Below are 19,431 nucleotides of genomic sequence, written 5' to 3'. Positions count from 1 at the left end.
AACTATGTAACTACTTAACTAAGGTGAAAAACCTGACATGGATACTAATACTGACATTTGTAACAAAGTGGAAAGCAAATAACAAACATGTTGCTCTTTTTTTCTTTAGGATTACATTGAAAGGATCCAATTCCTAGAAAAATTCACCAGCAGAATACACTCCTGAATTTGTACCAAAATAGTTTTTAAAATAGCCTTAATTGTAAACACATTGCTTGGTGTAAACAGTATTTTGCATGTGAGCTGGCTAAACATAAATATTTGTCATATATGTCAAAATAAGGAACTTTCTGAATAAGTAGTGCTTATTTGCTAAGGTTTTATAGCATGTTCTCATTGACGCAATAATGGGATTTTTTATATATAGTCTTAAGTGCAAAATACTAATATATTTAAAAATGCACCAACTGTTAGTTGATATATTTGTTTTGTTTTATAAACATTAAAAAATTAAAAAAATCTACGTATAAAGTTAACTGTGCTTCCTTAGAAACTTTGTGTGATCATTCACACACAGCTTTAAAATATTTTTATAGTTTAATAGCAATTTAAAACATGCTGTCTCAGTGATTTGCAATCATATGACTGCTACAATGTGGAATGTTACCCATTATTTTTAATACACTGGGCCAGATCTTGCTGTCAATTATGTCCAGAGTAATTCCCTATATCAGATTTATGCTGGTGGAAAGGATATCAAAACTTGGCTTTTACCAGGGATTAAAAAGAAGTATATCATGCTTCAAAACTTGCATGCAGTTAAATCGAGGATCATATTCTCTTGACAGACTTGCTTTTCTCTAGGTGTTTCTTATTTGCACTGCTCAGTGTCAGACACCCATCTTCATTAAGCTTCTGGGAATAAATAAAAAATGGAGAAGAATACACCAGCTTCTGGACTGATGAAATAAGCTTCTTCCTCCCACCAATCAAATCAGATCATAATCAGGGTGGGTTTTGTTGTTAGAAAGTCTGGATTATGTTCAGATACTACCCTCAGCTGATAACAATAACTGATAGTTACTGAGCACCCAGTTATATTTTATTTGTTTAGTTTCTTTTAAATTTACACAATGGGCATACAAGGGCCAATGCAAAGTTTATCCTGTGGCGTAATATTCCACAAATGTTAGTTTATATTTATGTATACAGCATTCCTCATTAATGGTAAAACATATTTTTCAAGTATGAATTTCTGCATGTAATTCTCTTCTTCAGTGTATGCAGATAGTCTGACTTTTAGTGTGCATCATCACAAGTGATACAACATAGAACCATTTCCTCTTCTTTCTCTGCCACATTGTTCATGTTCATTGAAAAGAGCGATAAATATTCAATACTGTCATCGAAAACCATCAGTGCAGTTCCTCTATAAGCAGAGCACTTGAAGGGGGAAATGATGTCCTCAACAGTGCATGCCATGATATGTGCCTTGGACTTTCTGGTCCTGTAGTTGAGATATTTTGACTGAGCCAAGAAAAGTTCTGAACTCGCCTCATATCCTTCCATGAAAAGTAAATGTCAAAACCAAAAGAACTGTAAAGAGTTTTCTCCCATCCTTTTGCTACTCTTGGTGGTGGTGGTTGATTGTCTGCAAAAGGAGAATGAAAACCACAACAGAATGTCCCAGAAATGGGTCATTTTAGAGTCCTGCATAAGATCCACACAGCTTTATGACCGAGCAGCAATATCCAAAGGGGAAGAAAATGCTTTGGTTGCCTTGAGCTAGCATGTTAAAAGAAAGGAATGCTTTCCTTCCACACAGATAAAAGTGCTTGTTAGCTGATGAAGCAGGAATGACACTCAAATTACTGATGGAAGAAGGTAGAAATGTGAAATGCCTCCTGTCATTTACAGCACATGTATTCAGAAGAATTTCAGTCTCCTTGTTGTGGTTTAAAGTTCTTCTCGGCACATAGGGAAGTTGACAAAGGTGAAGACATTAAACTCTATCAATATAGAGAAACACAGGAAAACAGCATAAAGAAACAACACGTAGATGCCTAATTTCCTGTCAAGTTTCCACTTATTTACATGGATGCCAAACACCTGCAAGCAAACAAAATGTTAGTTAATTAAGCCCCAAGGGAGACTTTTGGAAACAATCATTGTAAGCTAAAAATGAGTGTCTCTTGAATTAGAGATCCCGAACTAAGATAAAAATATATTATCTATCTTTTATAGATCAAAAAGGCAATATATGTTTTTCTGATCAAGAAAATTAATATAAAAGCCCAAACTAAGAACTCAGACTTTGGCCTGACTCAGTTTTCCTAAGATCCTTTTACAAGATATTAAATGAACCCACTTGAACACCCCTCCACAGGTTCTTTATGTAACTGAGAAACAGGCCCCTAGGCGCTCAGTTTCAGTCTGAGCTGCATTTTCAGTACATGGGGCATGTTCTAGTCAGGCAGCACTCATTCACTGATTCAGTGTGAACTAAAGGAATGCACTGAACTACATCAATGCTTCTCCCTCCAGTGCTCCCATATAGACACTTTATGTCCCAGTAGTATACTAGCACCCAATGGTCATTCTTTCATGTTTTGTTCAGCTCCACAACTAAGGGGAGTTACAAGTTACAGGTAACAAAGCAATGAAGTCCTCACAAAGGCATCTATTTTCAGTAATGCTGAGTGTCTCTGAATCATTATTTGTTTTGCTCAGAACTCTCCACTGAGTTTTGCTGGGAGGGTCTGTGCAAATCAGGGTATCCAGCAGAACAAATGAGGCAATAATAGGTGTTTCAAATTCAGGTGATATGGCTTCTGCTATGAGAAGACTCTTCAGAAAAACACGAACAGCTAGCATAGGAACACATCTGCATAATCCTCCCATTTATTTCCAGAGTGCTGATTACCAATATGCATGCAGCAACATCGGATACAAATGTCTACAGAACATCTGTGCTGTTTCACAGGCACTATGCAGAATGGCAGAACCGGGGATAAGAAAAGAAAAGAACAGGCTCCCACAGCTTGTATATCCTATGCATTAGGAAGTTAGTGGCAGAGTGAACAGCCCTGGTGATTCTATCACTTAAGTCGTGCACAGGTGATGTGGAGTTTTGTAAGACCTAGCCATGCAACAGTGTGAAATCTCCAGTGATAATCCCCTCCTCTACAGAGCCTCTACAGAGCCTCCACAGGCAATCAGTGAAAGACGTTAGTATAAACGGATATTTTTATACCTTTGGGATTTGATTCTTCCCACAGAGAGTTCCCTGGGAGTCAGCAGGATCAGACCTTAAGTATCAGCAAAATTGACTTTTGAAACAGAATTATTGTTTCACCTTAACAAGTCATATGTTACAAGGGTGTCTTATGCTGAGTGGCAATTCACATGCCTATTCAAAGTTCTGACGTGCGCAGCCTTCAAAGACTAGTCTTCAGTAAGGGTTTTGGCTATGGCACTTGCTGAGTCCAGACTGGTTTTGGAAATCAGACAAAGGCAAAGGGTGATGAAGCATACCTGGGTCTTGTCCCAACATAGAGACAGGCCTGGGGTATGCAGCTGGACACAGGAGCACAGAAACAGAAGTATTACTGCATCCCACAATTTCAATACTGCCACTGAAATCGATGGGACCTACATGTATCCAGCATCTCTTGCACCAAACCTAAGATTTCAGTCCTCACTGAGGACAACGGTAGCTCCTCAACTCATGGTATTACTAGAAGAACGATACTTTACAAGAATCAAGGCTTCAGGGATAATAAGTATTTCCACTTCGTCCTTCTATAACATGCAAATACCTAATAAGTATTTTGCAACTGGAATACTTGGAGACACTCAAATACTTACAGTAAGTGCCACTGATCCTAGCAAAAGTGCAACTGAATAGACCAGTCCTTTGCTGTTTATCTTAACCTGTGGAAATTAAACAGAGTAGAGACCTTTAAAATGCTCAGCATATAATTACTGTGCTTTGGAGATCAGAAATCAATTTCCTGATTTATGGTCTACCTTCTGCTTTGAATAGAAACTGACTTACACATTTTAATCTATGCAAATTCACGACAGATTTATCATAAATAAGAACGGGAAGGTTAAGGAATCAAAACAAATGTGTAAATAATCCCACTTCCATAAAAAAATAATCAGCATTTATAATGGATTTTATGTTAAAAGATCCTCAGGAGAGAGACATATGCTGTTATTCTCATTTTATAGACAAAAATACTAAGGTGCAGGGAGACAGACAGGTGTGACTGAAGCTGTGGAGTGAGGAAATGACAGAGCAATGAACAGACATCCATGGCATTATTTTTCTGCTATATGGTATAATGTGCTCCAGTTGACAAATTGCAGCTTGTGGAAGGAGAATTGTTTCCTTAACCCCCTGGTTCTTTGGTAAAGAAACAACACCTTATTTAGCAACCAATAACATGTTTAGCAGGTTGTTGCTTTTTTTTGGAAAAAATTTATTTGCATACTGTCTTTCTAGGATTTTTCTTTAAATAGATGAAAAGAACAACTTAAAGATTTGCAAGTATACATACAGTTGATCCACAATCAATCGCAATGGTCTGCAAACCCCATGGAACGCCAAGGCCCACCAGAATGTCGAAGACATTGCTCCCTATTGTGTTGGATACTGCCATGTCACCAAGGCCTGCAGAGAAAATAAACAAAACTCTTGGGTAAAAACAAAGTATAGAACCATCACTCTGTGAACTAGAGGAAACTAAAGGGAAATGATCTGCATCGACTCAAGCCCCCTTGGACTGGCCAGAGTAGCTGAGGCAGGGAGACAGTTTCTATAACCTTTGCATGACTTCTGAAAAAAGTATGCAAAAATTGCTCATTCCAACTACATCTTCCTTGTATCTTGGAGAGCTTTACTGGGTGTATGGTATCATTTCAGCACCTGAGTTCAATGCCAATTAAAAAACCAAGTCTTGTTCTAGGTAATCTGCAGCTACAGGCAACCTGGAGATTATGTACTGTATTTAGCATGTGGACGTGTGGCCTTTATCTCACATGAATGATGAAAAGTGATCCTGAAAAGAACCCAACCAGATGGTAGTCAAAGATATTAAGCACTTTTGTGGGGCTTATTCAGCAAGGATTTCACTTCAGGAAAAATAAAATGCTACAGAAAAGGAAAAAATGGAGTGAATGGTGGTGAAGTCCTTAGGCATTACTCAAAATCTACTCCTAATGCTCACCACTGGCTGGCATCTCATTCTGGAACAGTGATCAATGGATGTGAGGAAGGCAGAATTCTTCTCTGCCCTTGCTAATTCCCCTTAGGCACTTGGCCTAACTATTGAATCACTTCCATAAAGTAAATACTGGAAAGGAAGAGGAACTCTGATGTCAATGGAACTGTGCTCCACAAATACTTTGAGAATACACAGAGTGGAGATAGATACTACCACATCATAAGTACAGTATCTTCTTGCAGGAAGCTGCTGAGAGAAAGGTTATGCTCTGGTCCATATTACTGTAGTATCTGTCTCTAGTTTTTAGATATTTGTCTGCAATCTGTCCGTAAACACCTGTCTCAAATCCAAGTAGTGCAAGGTCCCTGTATTGGCTCTGAGAGAATGGGGATGCTTTTTGCCAAGCTAGTGCCTACATTCACTTTCAGAGGAAACAATCCCTACAGTAGTTTTGCCTAATACTAAAGAAGAACCAATCTAAAGAAGCAGCCTGTTCATTTAAAAATGTAACATGTTTTCTTTCTGTTCTTGCAAAAATCTGTTCACTTTAATACTACATATGGAAAACTAATTTAGCAGGAGCGTGGTTCCATGAGAACCCGAAATACTTTTTTGTACTGCTTTCTTGTGAGATTTTCCTGCACACAACAAATAATACAACCTGGAAAAGGAAATATTTTAAATATATAATTCTTTTCAATCAAGCAACATTTAACAGCACTACTCCTATCTCAATCTACAAAGGTGGGGCTTTTGAGTACTTAATTTATCACTTCACAACCCTTGTTGTTTGCCCAATGATGTGTGCTGGAGATCTCATTATCTGGAAAATAAAAGACTATGGGAATTAGAATAGTGGGAAAGAATACAGTTAGGACCTTTTCTTATTCTACTGCAGTACAGGACATCACACTGTCAGGTTTAATGTTTTTCAACAACAGGAAGGGATATGGCTACAGGTATTTCTCAAGTTAAAAAGGAAATGTAAACAACTTTAACCAAAACTAAAAGATACATGAGAAAGTCTTTGACAATTTCAATTGGAAAGCTGATGAGGACATAGCTGACATTTATCTAAACCCCTTTTCAGTGCGGCTATTCATATATCCCAATGGGACAGAGGTCTGCATTTGGAGAGAAGTATGCCTGGAGCAACATCACTTCTGCCACATCCTCTTAAACCACTTCACTTCCCTGAGTTCAAGAGGCTGTCTAGAAATCAGTAGAAGTTTTACATGGACAAGTGCTGGTCAGCATACTCTCAAATGCATTTTTTAATAGTTGTCATTCCAGTTTTGTCTACTACTTTTATCATTTTATCCTGATACATACAACGCATGGGATATCAAAGTGTTGAACGACCTTCTAGAACACTAGGGTGTGCCCAGTCCCAATAGGTAAAAGGTAACAGGACAGGGATAATTTTTTTTTTTTTTTTGGTTCACAATAACTAGCAAAGTGGTTTCGTTTTTAACAAGGCCCTGAAACTGTAAAATTGAAAGAAAAAAAAAATATAAAATTGCATTGAGAATTTGTGTATGGGGGAAGCAAATCACAGAGCATGTATGTAAGATTGCAGTTATGCTTCAGCAGACACAGTACCTTGTCTTGCTACTATTAAGCTGGCCATGCAGTCTGGGACGCTTGTTCCTGCAGCTAGGAAAGTAATGCCCATGATCACATCTGGTATCCCAAGGGTGTATCCAATCACAGTCACCTGAACAGTGAGGAAAATAGATTAATCTATCATATTTGGGAAGTCTCCTCATGCCAGTACAGTTGTGGCATTCTGTTTACTTTGATTTCTGGTGTGGACCCTAACAGGATTAGATTTAGGATACTCATCCATTTCTGCAATTAAATAATTGTGGAATAACCGGCCTAAAACCAACCCTGTGAAAAGGAAAAGTACTTTGGGTCATATTATACAACATTTTATGAGCAAACAAAAAGCTCCATTTTCTGTCCTTCTATCAGGGCGTACTGATCTTTTAAGGATGAGCATAGACATAATCCAACCTGTGTTTCTTTGTTTTCTGTTTTTTGTGGGGTTTTTGTTTTGTTTTATTTTTGTTTTGTTTTGTTTTATTATTCCCAAGAATGGCAAAATTCTTGCTGGTTCTATTCTCAAAAGGAAGACAACAAATTTATATTGTGATATAGGGGCAGAGATATAAAGAACTTATTTTATCCCAACACATGAAGGAGGAACCGTTTTTTTTCACGACTTCTGATATAATCACAAAGTAAGCAAGTCTGGTTAAACTGTCCCCTGAGAATCCAGATCCAGCTCTAAAAGACCTTAGGGAAAGGCTGAAGCTTGCAACAGAGCTCTTGGAAATGACAGGGAAGTGCATTTAGCTGGAACATCCAAAGAAGGCTGAAAAAGCATCAAGAAAAAAGGCTGAACAGGCAGCTGAAAAGGAAATAGCCTCGTGAGAGTGAGAAGACTGAATCAGGGACAGGCAGCTGCTTCCCTGCTGAGACTGTTAAGAGTGGAAGTCTTTCAGGCTCTGTGTTGTTTTCTTGAAATAGTTTGCCACTCTCTTACGTCAAGAAAACTGGACCCTTTGCCAAAGAAAAGGTGTATTTTAGGAACCTGCTCACAAACCTTATTCTCAGGGGCAAGCTGTGACTCAGAAATAGGAGTGGGCACGATTCTCCTGCTGCAAGTGGTAATGGGCTATTAAGGTCTGGCTGCGTCTTAAAATAAGCTGCATTGTAGCCTTCGTGAGCACATCTCTCATTTGTGAAGGGGATATCTACAAATGGAACCAAGGTACAGAGCGTGGCCTTGCAAAGGACATATGGTATGTAATGAATGCGTGGCTTTGGCACCGTTAAGCCAGGCAGCATGATTGGCTGGCGTATTGAATTTTTCCAGCACAGTCTATGTTAAGAGAAAAGAGGATTACTTTACAATGCAGAACTTGTATAGAAAGTTGCAAAAAGGATATAGAATACACAATCTTCCATGAGAGGAAACAGACATATAAAGCAGTTTGCAAATACCCGACACATTTGAACAAGGTAGAGATGTTCTCCACCCAAAAAAGATTTTGCAGGTAAGAAGCTGATGAACAAAAATTCTTCCATATGTGTGACTAGAAGAGTGTGTGTGTATATATATATATGACTATGACTATATATATGTGAGACTATATATATTCCAGTATGAAACCAGATGAAGGTTTCTTCACTATATTTTCCTTTAAAAGGAAAAAATGGGCGTATACGTTCTTCAGCAGCACAATCTACCAATCTTCCAACATAGGTATATACAACTCTTAGGTTTTCCATCTTTTAGTGAAGAAAAGGTTACCTTTCTCTACTTCAAATGTATAGCTAATTTTTCCATCACAGAAACTATCTGAGGAGCTTTCCTATTCACGCCTCTTCTCTGACTGAAAACGTAAACTTCAGAAACTGAAAGAGGGGAGGAAAGAAAAAAATAGGAACTTATTCAAAATTAAGCATGTTCCTGAATTGACAACAATTTACAGATCTACACCTGATGCACTGCTTCTCCCAGATCTAGGGCAAATGAAAACATACCAGCAATCAAAATACTCTTCACTAAGAAGGATTTTCTTGCACTATTCCAGTCTACTCAAGGTGCTTTGCACCACATCCGAGTCTTCACATTGTGCCATCCATCTGCCTTTTGTGCATGTTCCAGTATCAGACCCTGTAGTAAAATTTCTAAAGGTGTCTCAGCTGATGAGAGTTAAATGTTTTCATTTAAACTCCCTTTTACTAGTAGGACGCGAACATCCACATTCTCTTGAAAGTCAAGCTGGCATATCCCTGTACTGTATTGGACCTTATACAATAAATTCCCAATTACTTGTACAGAAAAAAAGCAGCAGAAAGCTAGAATTAAAATACTTAGAGTATGAACTGAAAAGATGGCACTACAATTACATGCCTTTCTTTAACAAACACACAAAAGATCTATTATCTATTTTAAGATGCACATTTCACTGTATGGGAAGTCTTGCTACATGCACTCACCATCCACACCATGAAGTAGGAGAACAAGGCAATCCAGAGAGTGGATAAAATGAATGTCATCATAAAACACCTCTCCCAGCGTGGTTTGCTGCAGTTTGGAATGGTGCAAAAGAGCACGAAGATCAATGGCCATGACAAAATCCATTTAATTTTGTTCATTTTTCCATCTGCAGGACAAGAAAGGAAAGAACCAGTTTAGCATTTCCATCACTATCCCAGGCCCAGTTACACCTCTTTGAACACAGCAGATGATCCCAGAAGGATGTGTACAACTGTGCATGTCAGCTCATTTTCCAGTGTACCTTTCACCTACACTTGGTCTTGTCACTCTCAGCCAAGTTCTGCACGTACATCCAGAATCTTATAGTTAAACCCGTCAAGGTCTGTGTAAATCTATGAAAGAATTAAAATGATTTAAAAGCATGGTTGATTTTAAAACCAAAATTAAGTCAGGTTAGTTGCTCTTTCAAATATCTGTATTACTATGACTCCAAAATTTAAAATAAACAAACAAACAAAAACAACAACCAAAAAGAAGCCAACAAAAACCTGAACAACCAAAAAACCCCCACCCCTCACATTTGAAAAAGGAAGATGGAAAACCATGTAGTGAAAATAACTTGTACCTTCTGTGCAGCAACAGAAAACATTTTCACAGAAAACAGAAGCACAGACCCAACCTATGAACATGACAGACTTGTTTCACATGCCTCACTGTGGTCACTTGGGCAGAACTTCAAACTGGTACTTAGGAGATCTAGACTTGTTAACTCTCTCCAACTGTATATAGCACCACCTTGAGATGGTCTCTTATCCTCTGTAAAAGGAAACTGAAGATGTTGACTTCCCTCATACAGCTCTCCAAAATCAACCAGTGAGAAATATCAAAGAACTGCCATTACTGAAGACAAGTACATGCCTTCTCATGTTTTAAAAATGTGAAGTACTGTAAATGCACACACAAATCTCAATATACAGAATTATTTTATAATTGGGCTATAAGTAAATGGAACACTTCTATTTATATGTTTCATGAGGTATCTTGTAAGTAAGATAACAAATTTGTTTATCAGGCTAAACCAGAGTATCACAGCCAGGAACTTGGTGTTTTTTGTTTGGGTTTTCTTTAAGTTGTTTTAGAACTATGCTAGTAAGGATTTCCATCATTAACTGATAATGATATGCATGAGATCTAAAAAAATATGCCATTTTGAATAAAATGGTTGATCGCATTAAATAAATTTATCAGATATATCTTCCAGTGAAGATATTTAGCTAAATTATAAAGGACAGATAATAATCAGCAAAAGCTCCTATCAGTTTCACCAGGAACTTTCTTTCAGCAAAGACTCGTTTAATGGGAGTTTTTGTCAGTGAAAATTAGATTGAAATCTGTCCTTTGGACTAATGAGCACCAGATGCAATGAAATTTAAAATAATAAACATCTAAAAATTAGCATTATTTTTGTAATTTATGAGGCTACTTACTAGTCTAATTTAACTTGGTGAGTCCAAATGCAAGTCTTTATTCATTTACTTTGGTATATATTCTGGTACTAAATTGTCTTGCTTAAATTACGAATCAGCTCCTTATCCTGAGATTTCCTTGTGAATTCTGAGATGCCATTAATCTACCATGAAATTTTAGACTAAGCTTGGCTCTTTATTCCCATTTAGCTTGTGGCTGTGGAACTTCTAACACATAAAACTCCTGAAGTTTCCCAGGGTCAATTCTAATTCTAGAATTTTACATGTCTCTGGGGGTCCATTACAGATTTTACAGGAAAATCCTTTTTCTCTCTGGTTACATATACTGCTATACAGATTTTTAAAGCAGTTATCTTTTACCTGTTCTGTCCAAAAAAATGACACTTCTCAGCTCACATCTCACTTTAATACTATTAACAAGGCTGTAAATATCCTGTGGTAATTTATATCTCCCCTTGTTTAATTTGCTACAGTTTGGATCATTAAAAGACTCCTACTAGTTAATTTGTACTCTTTGCCTACCCAAGTTGTTGAGCTTGGTTCATAGTCAAACAAGTCAGCATGGCCTAGGCCAGTAATTTCCTCAGTGTGTAATTCCAAATGCAGGGTGAGTGGGTGACTGGTTGACAGGAGAAAAATTATGGATCTGATTCTGATCTGATGTGGGTGTAATCTGACTGACTTTGCTGCTACACACGGGAGATTCAGTCCCATTTCTCTTTTCAATAATATGAATAAAAGGAATAAAATTGCCTGGAAAACAAACAGAGAATAAATAGATGCACTCAGCCTATGCTGGGGAATATGTATCTTGTCAGGGATCCTGTCTAGTGCCCTGAATTACTTAAACAAATGTTTAACTGTAAGAATTCACTGGCATTGCTATGCTTGCTCAGTTCCAGGAAACCAAAATATTAATGGAGGAGGACCGGCCTTTTCCTTCTCTTTGCTCAGTTTGAATGGATGTGTGTCAGATTAAAATTCCTGGTTCTATTAGTGGTGATGCTTTACCCACACAACGTCATGAGTCAGAACTGTTTTTTACAGCTAGATGGTTTCTGGAAGTGGCATTTGCATACATTACATGGCAACCACGCTTGAGACTTCAGGGAACAACTGCATGTAATTCTGGGGTTTGCTGGGTTAACAGAGAAGCTGACTGGCCATTTGCAGTGAGCCTGGAACAGTTCTGAACCACCATGGCCAAGGCAGACTACTTGACACGCTCTACACTGGCTTCTCTTTTGAGTCTGGGTTTGCCAGCTTTTATATACAGCCATAAATATATCTTGCCTCAGTCCTGCCTTGGCCCATTTTCTTCAGCTCCTACTATGCCGGGTCATGGAACTTGTATGGTACCCGGTGCTAAAGAAGTCTATTCTTATGCTGTAACTTGATAGTTTTGTAAGAATTTAGTAAGTAAGTTTAGCAGCAACCTCACTAAAGTGAGACTTTATTTCCTCAGGAAGCAAATTACTTCATTAATTTCACCTGGCTTCGATGAATGCACAAACCATATACAGCTGGAGAATTTTTATTTTATTTTTTTTTTTAGTTCTTTGAAAATTACTTCTTGTGCTGCTCTGTTGTTTAGTTTTTCACCACCCACTCTAAAATAATCATTAAAATGATTTAGTGATAAATTTGTTAAATTGGGGTATGCCTTTAGTTCATGACAAATTGTTTTATGATTGTTGCTTAGCTCCCTAGTACATCTGCAAGGAAGAAAATGATCATCCTCATTAAGGCTATTATTCAATACGTAGCTGTTCTGCAAAAACAGACAAACAGTCCCATTACAAGACCTTAGCTCAGTTGTTTTAATAGCAGTACCAGCCACTCCTGTGAGCCCCAGGTCTGAAGGCTCCTGCAGCAACCCACACAGCTGAGGAAAGGTGTATTTTGTTTGTTGCACAACCCCCCCCCCCCCCCCCCAACAATAATTAAAGAATATTGCTTTATTACAGAAAGCAACACTGGTTCTATATTCTGGTCACTTCACTCTGCTGTAAAACAGAAAGATGAGGTTTTTTTGCATTAAGTTGTTCTTCCTAATTTATACATCCATTCTTCTGTTTCTTCAGATATTTGGCAGCCAACCATGCCAAGTATTTCAGAGAGGTATCATTACAGAAAAGCCTGATTACAGTGTTTCCAAAAACGAAGCAGCAGCCCTACAACAAAGAGCCCTTTGCTAATTTTCAGTATATTTCTGGGCTTGTCATCATTCCAGATGTTATGCTCACAATAATTACTTTCACATACAGACAGTGTCCTGGTGAATGAAGTCAACACCACACATCACAGAACTGAGAGGAAACAAATATTTCCTTAAAGCCCTAAAGAAAGTGCCTTTTACAGAAAAAATACTGTCCTATTCGCAACATTCACAGAGTTGAGAGAAGCTCAGTATGAAAGTGTGAAACTACATTTGTGTTTTCATTCAGACCAGGAGTGTACCGTTGAAGTAAATCTCATGATTGTCCCCCCTTTGTTGTATTTTCATTCGCAATTTACTGTATTTCGGTTTGTAACACGGAGCAGCCTTGCATCACACCAGTGAGATCCCCCTGGTATAAAGCTGAACCAGAGGCACAAACTTAAAATTTCTCCAAATAATAATGGTCATTTAGTCCATGGGACCAAGCCAGAGCTAGTCTGAAACAGAACTTCCAAACGCATGTAGTGCAGACAGCCTACATGTCCTAGTCAAGGAGCTGCATAGAAAACACTTTTTTGAGTTTAGACAAGCTGGAGTCTGCAGTTACACCATCAGGAGTGAGACCTAAGTTATTGTAGTTAGTTAAATCTCATAGCTTTTCCGCTTAGTCTTCCCTTTAAAAATATAGCAGTCGGGCATAGACCACCACTCCGCACATTAGCTACTTCAGAACACGCCTAAATCTTCACATGTAAAAAAAGTATCTCTTTACACAAAGCAAAGCAGCTGACAGATCTAAAAAAAATTATGACATCCCTGAAAAGCATGAATCTAATTGGCACACAGGTTTTTCATAACTGTATTATTATGAATTGATATAAATCTCTAATGTAAGGTAAGTTGAAAAAACAGAAGATGTTTCTTCTACTTTAAGTCTCGCTGCAAAATGAGAAAGGCTTCCTGGAATTTACTATTGATTTCTATTTTTCTGCTTTTGATTTTGACAGTAGTAAACTCAGAAGAAAAATAAGGCACGTTCAGTCTGGTCTAGGAAGAATATTGCTGCAGATTTTTTTGGTGCTCCACTTTATAATTTTTAAATTTCTCTACCATTTTTAATTTGAAATAAAAACTCCAACGGGTTTTCCCCCCAGTGAAAACTGATTTTTAAATCACCTGTCCCCTTGGTCCTAATTAGGCTGTATATTTACAAAGATATATTTACACCCACATATCATTACCAATATTAATTCACATCTTGATCTCGAAATGTGTAACAGTACCATAAACGCCTCCACACTGGGACCTTTCTAATAACCCAGACAGCAAGTAAATTTCTGCTAGAAAGTGCTGTTGTTCATCAGAGTTGAGACTGATTAGTAAACCTTAATATATGTAAATTAGACAATCTGAAAACCTAATTAATTTCTGAGCACATGCAGTATCCAAAACACAACAGAAGAATATAAATTTTTGTCCTGAGTATGGGACTCAATATAGAAACAACCGAAAAAGATATAACAAACTAGATCCATTGTGAATTTTCCATCAGAATTATTTTCCACTGTAAAATGCCCTTGTTGCAAAATAAAAAATTTCCGAGAAAATGGTTTTCAACTTGCTGTTAGGAAAATTAACACAGCAGCTGCCTCTCCACCCTCTTGGAAAATCCTTATTGATTTTAGCTCTGCAATTTTCCCTAGGAATTGTGGAAGCAAGAGACTCTCTGTGTTACCACACTAGAGACAGGCTATGTAGTGTGCAAAAGGGTATCCAAGACAGCCCAACCTTTGACAGCCTTCCAAGTGGGTAGTTGACATTAAAACATTTTTATTGCAATACTCCTGCAACAGAGCTTTGAAAACAATTCTTTTTTTTTTTTTTTTTTTTTTTTTCTTTTCCTGTGGAAAATACTGAGGTTTTACTTCTCACCCTCATCCAAAACAGACTATTTTCCAAACTACTGACACTTTTCTCAGAAGTTCCATTTTCCAGAATACAAGTTCCAAATTCCAGACCATGAGATCTGTGCAAAACAACTCAGATTTCTATTTTCAGCCTGTGCCTTTACCGCACTTTGCATATTTGGATTTATGCCAATAATTTTTTCTTAAAGACACATTTTTGCTACAGTGCAAACTGCTCCGGAAAAAAGATCTTGTGCCAGTATGCAGAAACAAGCTTTCTTCTCATAGTTACTATAGGTTTACACAGGACATTGTTCAATAAAAATAAAATGTAACCGAGCAGAGGTACTCCCCATATCTTGTTTGACTTGGCTGGATTTTGGCAAGGTTTATTTTGTATGTTTTAACCTTGCTATCTACTTTATCTTTTTTTTTTTTTTTTTTTTTTTAAGAAGAACTGGGATTTATAGACTTCCTCAAGTCCCTCTTTGCCCTTTCAGAATGAAGTGATGAGTTACTAAATTAAATTCTTGCCCACCTCTCTTCCAATTTATCATGTGTATCCTCCTCCAAGATAGAGCACACTCATTGCTCTTATGGAGCACATTTTCCAGTTTATTTTTCTACGAAAGGATTCTGGTTCATGACTTCCACAAGAACACTATGCAAATCAAAGTTCAGTACATGAAGACAACAGTGAGATGTGCCTCACAAGCACACTTCTGTTCTGAAATAAAATTCTAAGGTAGATGCGCCGTTACATAGGCGGTGGCAAGAGGAAGCTCTTCCAAAAAAGCATTTTGGAATACTCCAGTTAGGTCCTGCTCTGAACTACCTTCTTGGAAGAACTTTTCTCCTGCAACATCAAAGACACTACAGAAACTAGCTCTCTTCCCGACTCAGCCACATAAGTCATGTTTCTGAACTTTGGCAAAAGCATCATAAAGCAGGCCAAAAAGAGAGTCTGAAGAACAGCTACAAAGAGGAATCAAAATTCACAATAAATCTTACTTATATTAGGAGCGGGAAGTCTGCTGGGTCCACTAGTGATCAAAGTATAAAGGAGCACTGAGAGAAGATAGGGACATTGCAGAGAACTCTGCGTCAGCGTTTGCAGAGACAGATATTATAGAGATTTCTACATGGAACTCTTCTCTGTCTCTAGCTCAGCCTTGAGGACATATGGCTCCATAGGGGACATAATGAAGAGCTACAGCATGCTGAGTGTTCAAGTGAGACACATGGGGTTTGCTTTGTTCACTCTGTGTTTTCCAACAAAAGAAGACATCAAATGAAGCTGGTAGGAGCCAGGTTCAAAGCAAGTAAAAGGAGATGGTTCTTCACACAACCATGTGATGTTGTGGGTGTTAAATGTTTGCAAAGATTCACTGAGAATTAGACAGGTTAATGAAGAAGAAATACATTAAGGATTTTTAAATACTCAGATATTAAACCCAGTCTGGAAAGTTTCTTGAGCTGAAAATAGCTGAAGGCCAACTTGCGGTGTCTCATTCTTCCCCAGGCTTCTTCATAAGGCCATGGCTGGAGACAGAATATCAGGAAGACAAACATTTGGTCTGACCAAGTAAAAACATTTTTTATGTTTTCAGTATATACTGTTAATTCCTTTTTGCTTATAGCCTAACATGTTATCTTTGTATTTTGGATCCATAAAAAAATGGGTAGGATTGCTAATCTCCTTTATTGCCATCTCATTTTAGCTCTGGGAATTATTATTCCTATTTTAGCTAACGCCATCAACTTATATAAAGCATCCATGGTCCAATCCTGTAAGAGAAGGAGTTCTTCATTTCTGTGAAACCAGCAGGATCTGAGAACAATGAGCATTTTAAAAGATCCTGTACATGTGACAGTGAACGGGATTTAAGCATCCATTAAGAGCTGCACAGAAGTGCTTTTCTGAGCCTGGGCTCTAAAAAACTACCGAGCTATTCAAGGGCTTTTACACATCATTTTGTTCATAGCATGTGCCTGCTCAGTGTCATCCTGCTTTATTCTGATCTGTGTGTGGGTTTTTTAAGTTTAAGACCTGTTTCCAAACAACTGCCAAGTAATCAAATTATAAAGCATCAAATGAGCCTTTCTCTTGGAAGATAATCACCATGGCCTAAAGATTAGGTCAAGAAAGAAATTCCTCTTTTAAAACTAATGTTTCTTCCCACAGAGAAACCAAAGGCAAAGTCTGATTTGTATGATACCATATGTAAATTCCATAAAATCTGTGTGTTGTCTCCTGTTTCCTGTGGCCTGAACCACACCCTGGGGGTGAATCTCTCTGGATGTTTGACATACGAGATCTAGACTGGATGCTGTAGTTTGAAACTGTTTTCATGTAATAATTTTATTGGCTATGTGCTAAAGCTCTACATCTATTGCTCAGCACTGCCATCGATAGAGGATAAAAGAGAACAATAAGCAAAACTTATAGATGGCAAACAATTACTGAGAATCGCTCTGAGATGATGTAGTGCTTTAAACTTCACTGACATTTATTTTTGTTTCAGAAAAAACTTGTTCTTGCAAAAGGATCTAGAATATGCAGTTTGAAAGAGGAAAGTCAAACCCCAAACTAGGCCAAAAAAGGTGATGGCAAAACAGCAGAAAAAGGAGTTTGGGCCAATTCATAGCAGTTTCCATTGCAGCTCTTAAAATGCTGGAGTGAATTTTCAATTTAGGACACTGCAAGGAGTTGACTTGGAAAGTCCTATTGGAAAGTGAAAGCCTATTCATCACAGAGCTCTTTATAGTACTGAAAGAACACATGAACTTCTGATCTTTAGAAAATGCATGTGCCTTATTCCTGGCCTGAAAATATATCAAAAGAAAAACAGAGGGGATTCTGGGAAACTGCAAATTACCTTTTCCCTAAAGCCAGTTTTAAATGTCCGGATTTTTTTAGGCTACTGATTGTGCCACAGTACTTAAACAACAACAAAGCATGGTGCTGGTTCTTTGCATTTTTTCCAAAGTTATTAGAGTGGTACTTCTGGAAGCAAACATAGAGAATTCCTTCAGAATATACGAGTCAAGCAATGAGAATCCAACCAACAGATAATCATCTCGAGACAACAGGAATAACAAAACCTGAAGGTAATGATCAGGATTTTAAACAATCACTCTACGGCTTTTACACAACTCCTCGAGTTCATATTGAACTTTGGCTCCATTCCACTATGAATTGTATCATCAGTGGTTCCACTTTGGCCTGCTACACCTCAATTATCTTTAAAGACTTTCTCAAAAATGCAGAAAAACTGCATTTAAAAAAGGCTAATGGCATAACTAATAACTCTCTCCTTAGTTCAATGCATTTTGTCTATTGTGAATGTCACACACTTAGGAAGATCTACTCTGAAATCTACTTTTTATGCATAAAAAAAAATTGTCTGAGTCTTGAACAAATCCAAATATGATCTCTGGGTAATATTTTCCACATATTAAGATTTCTGCATTGTCCTGAAATGTAAGAAGAAATGCATGATCGCCCTATTTAAAACCTGAATCCAAAAACTTGTTAAAAACAACTCAGTTAAAAACATACTCTTTGCCAGTACATGTATTGAGTCCCGCATTTTTAAGATGGTTTAGGGAGACATCTTTGATTTTTAGAAGTTGTTTATTACTATTTCTGTTATGACTGTTGTTGTTATTAACATGTGCATAAGCATATTGCTGACTTGGATCCACTTATATCGCCATACAATAAAAACATTTTTTTTCGTTATCTCATTGATTATCATGAGCCCATTTAGCGGGCCTATCTTCAGTGAATCAGTTTGTTTCCTTTCTTTACCCCCAACAAAAGTCTGTAACTGCTGACTGCAAGAAGCTCCTGTAAGAGCACACAGTACAGTAACATATGAAAACATACTGTTTTATCCAGTCTTCACATAATATGCTTCAATGTTAGTTCAGTCACAAGCATCTCTTCTAAAATGATAGCAAATGAAGCAATGGGATCTCTAAGAAAATAGAATCTCACACAACATGGAAAATTCTTCTTTCTTTTTCATTGCATGTGATGTTCACTTATGCCAAGTAATATTTGCATTAAACAGTAACTGTGTGACAGATGACTACTGACTACATGTCTATGAGGGGTGAGCTGATCTCTGTTGTCTAATCTCCAAAGCATTTGGGGGACAGTCAACCTGCAATGTGCTATGGGCACCAACATAATAAGGTTGGTTGTATATAGCCAAAGAGTTTCCAAAATATTTCAAAAGGTGAATATTATTACATACTGCTATTCTAAGAATTTTAAACACTGTCAAAGACATTAAACAGGCTTTCTCCCCCTAAACCTTTCTTCCTCTTCATCCAAGAAGCCTTCCCTACAGTCACTAAATCAAGTTATATATTTATACTTCTAGCTGCCTCTGGCCTAGCAATCTTCAGCTGGCCATTATTAACTATTGACTTCAAAATTACTAGCAGTGCAGTTGTCCTGGGTTGAGTGAGCGGTGGAGTTTTTTTGGTGGCAGGGGAGGGGGCTATGGGGGCGGCCCCCTGTGAGAAGCTTCTCGAAGCTCCCCCAGCTCCAAGCCAGCTCCACTTCTGTTTGGAAAATTGAGCCAATCGGCTGCGCCTCTGCGATAACGTATGTAAGAAGGGACGTGGTGACGGGCAGTGGGACTGGTGAGGAGGAGTTGCTGCAGCTGCGTGAACA

General features: G+C 37.8%; 1 protein-coding gene across 1 annotated transcript in view; it reads right to left on the bottom strand.

Annotated features, from left to right (window-relative positions):
* Positions 1-19,431, bottom strand: part of LOC104364630 (ras and Rab interactor 3) — a 170,495-nt gene that overhangs the window by 76,018 nt on the left and 75,046 nt on the right. The window contains exons 13-17 of the mRNA XM_042790979.1: positions 9,186-9,352; positions 6,774-6,888; positions 4,506-4,618; positions 3,808-3,873; positions 1,900-2,049 (exon numbers count right to left, since the gene is read on the bottom strand). Of these exons, the coding sequence (XP_042646913.1) occupies positions 1,900-2,049; positions 3,808-3,873; positions 4,506-4,618; positions 6,774-6,888; positions 9,186-9,352 (611 nt within the window). The remainder of the gene's footprint in view (positions 1-1,899; positions 2,050-3,807; positions 3,874-4,505; positions 4,619-6,773; positions 6,889-9,185; positions 9,353-19,431) is intronic.

This window comes from Tyto alba, unplaced genomic scaffold (assembly GCF_018691265.1).
Source record: "Tyto alba isolate M040663 unplaced genomic scaffold, T.alba_DEE_v4.0 Super-Scaffold_18, whole genome shotgun sequence".
Classification (NCBI taxonomy): domain Eukaryota; kingdom Metazoa; phylum Chordata; class Aves; order Strigiformes; family Tytonidae; genus Tyto; species Tyto alba.
This window is presented reverse-complemented; position numbering and strand designations above follow the sequence as displayed.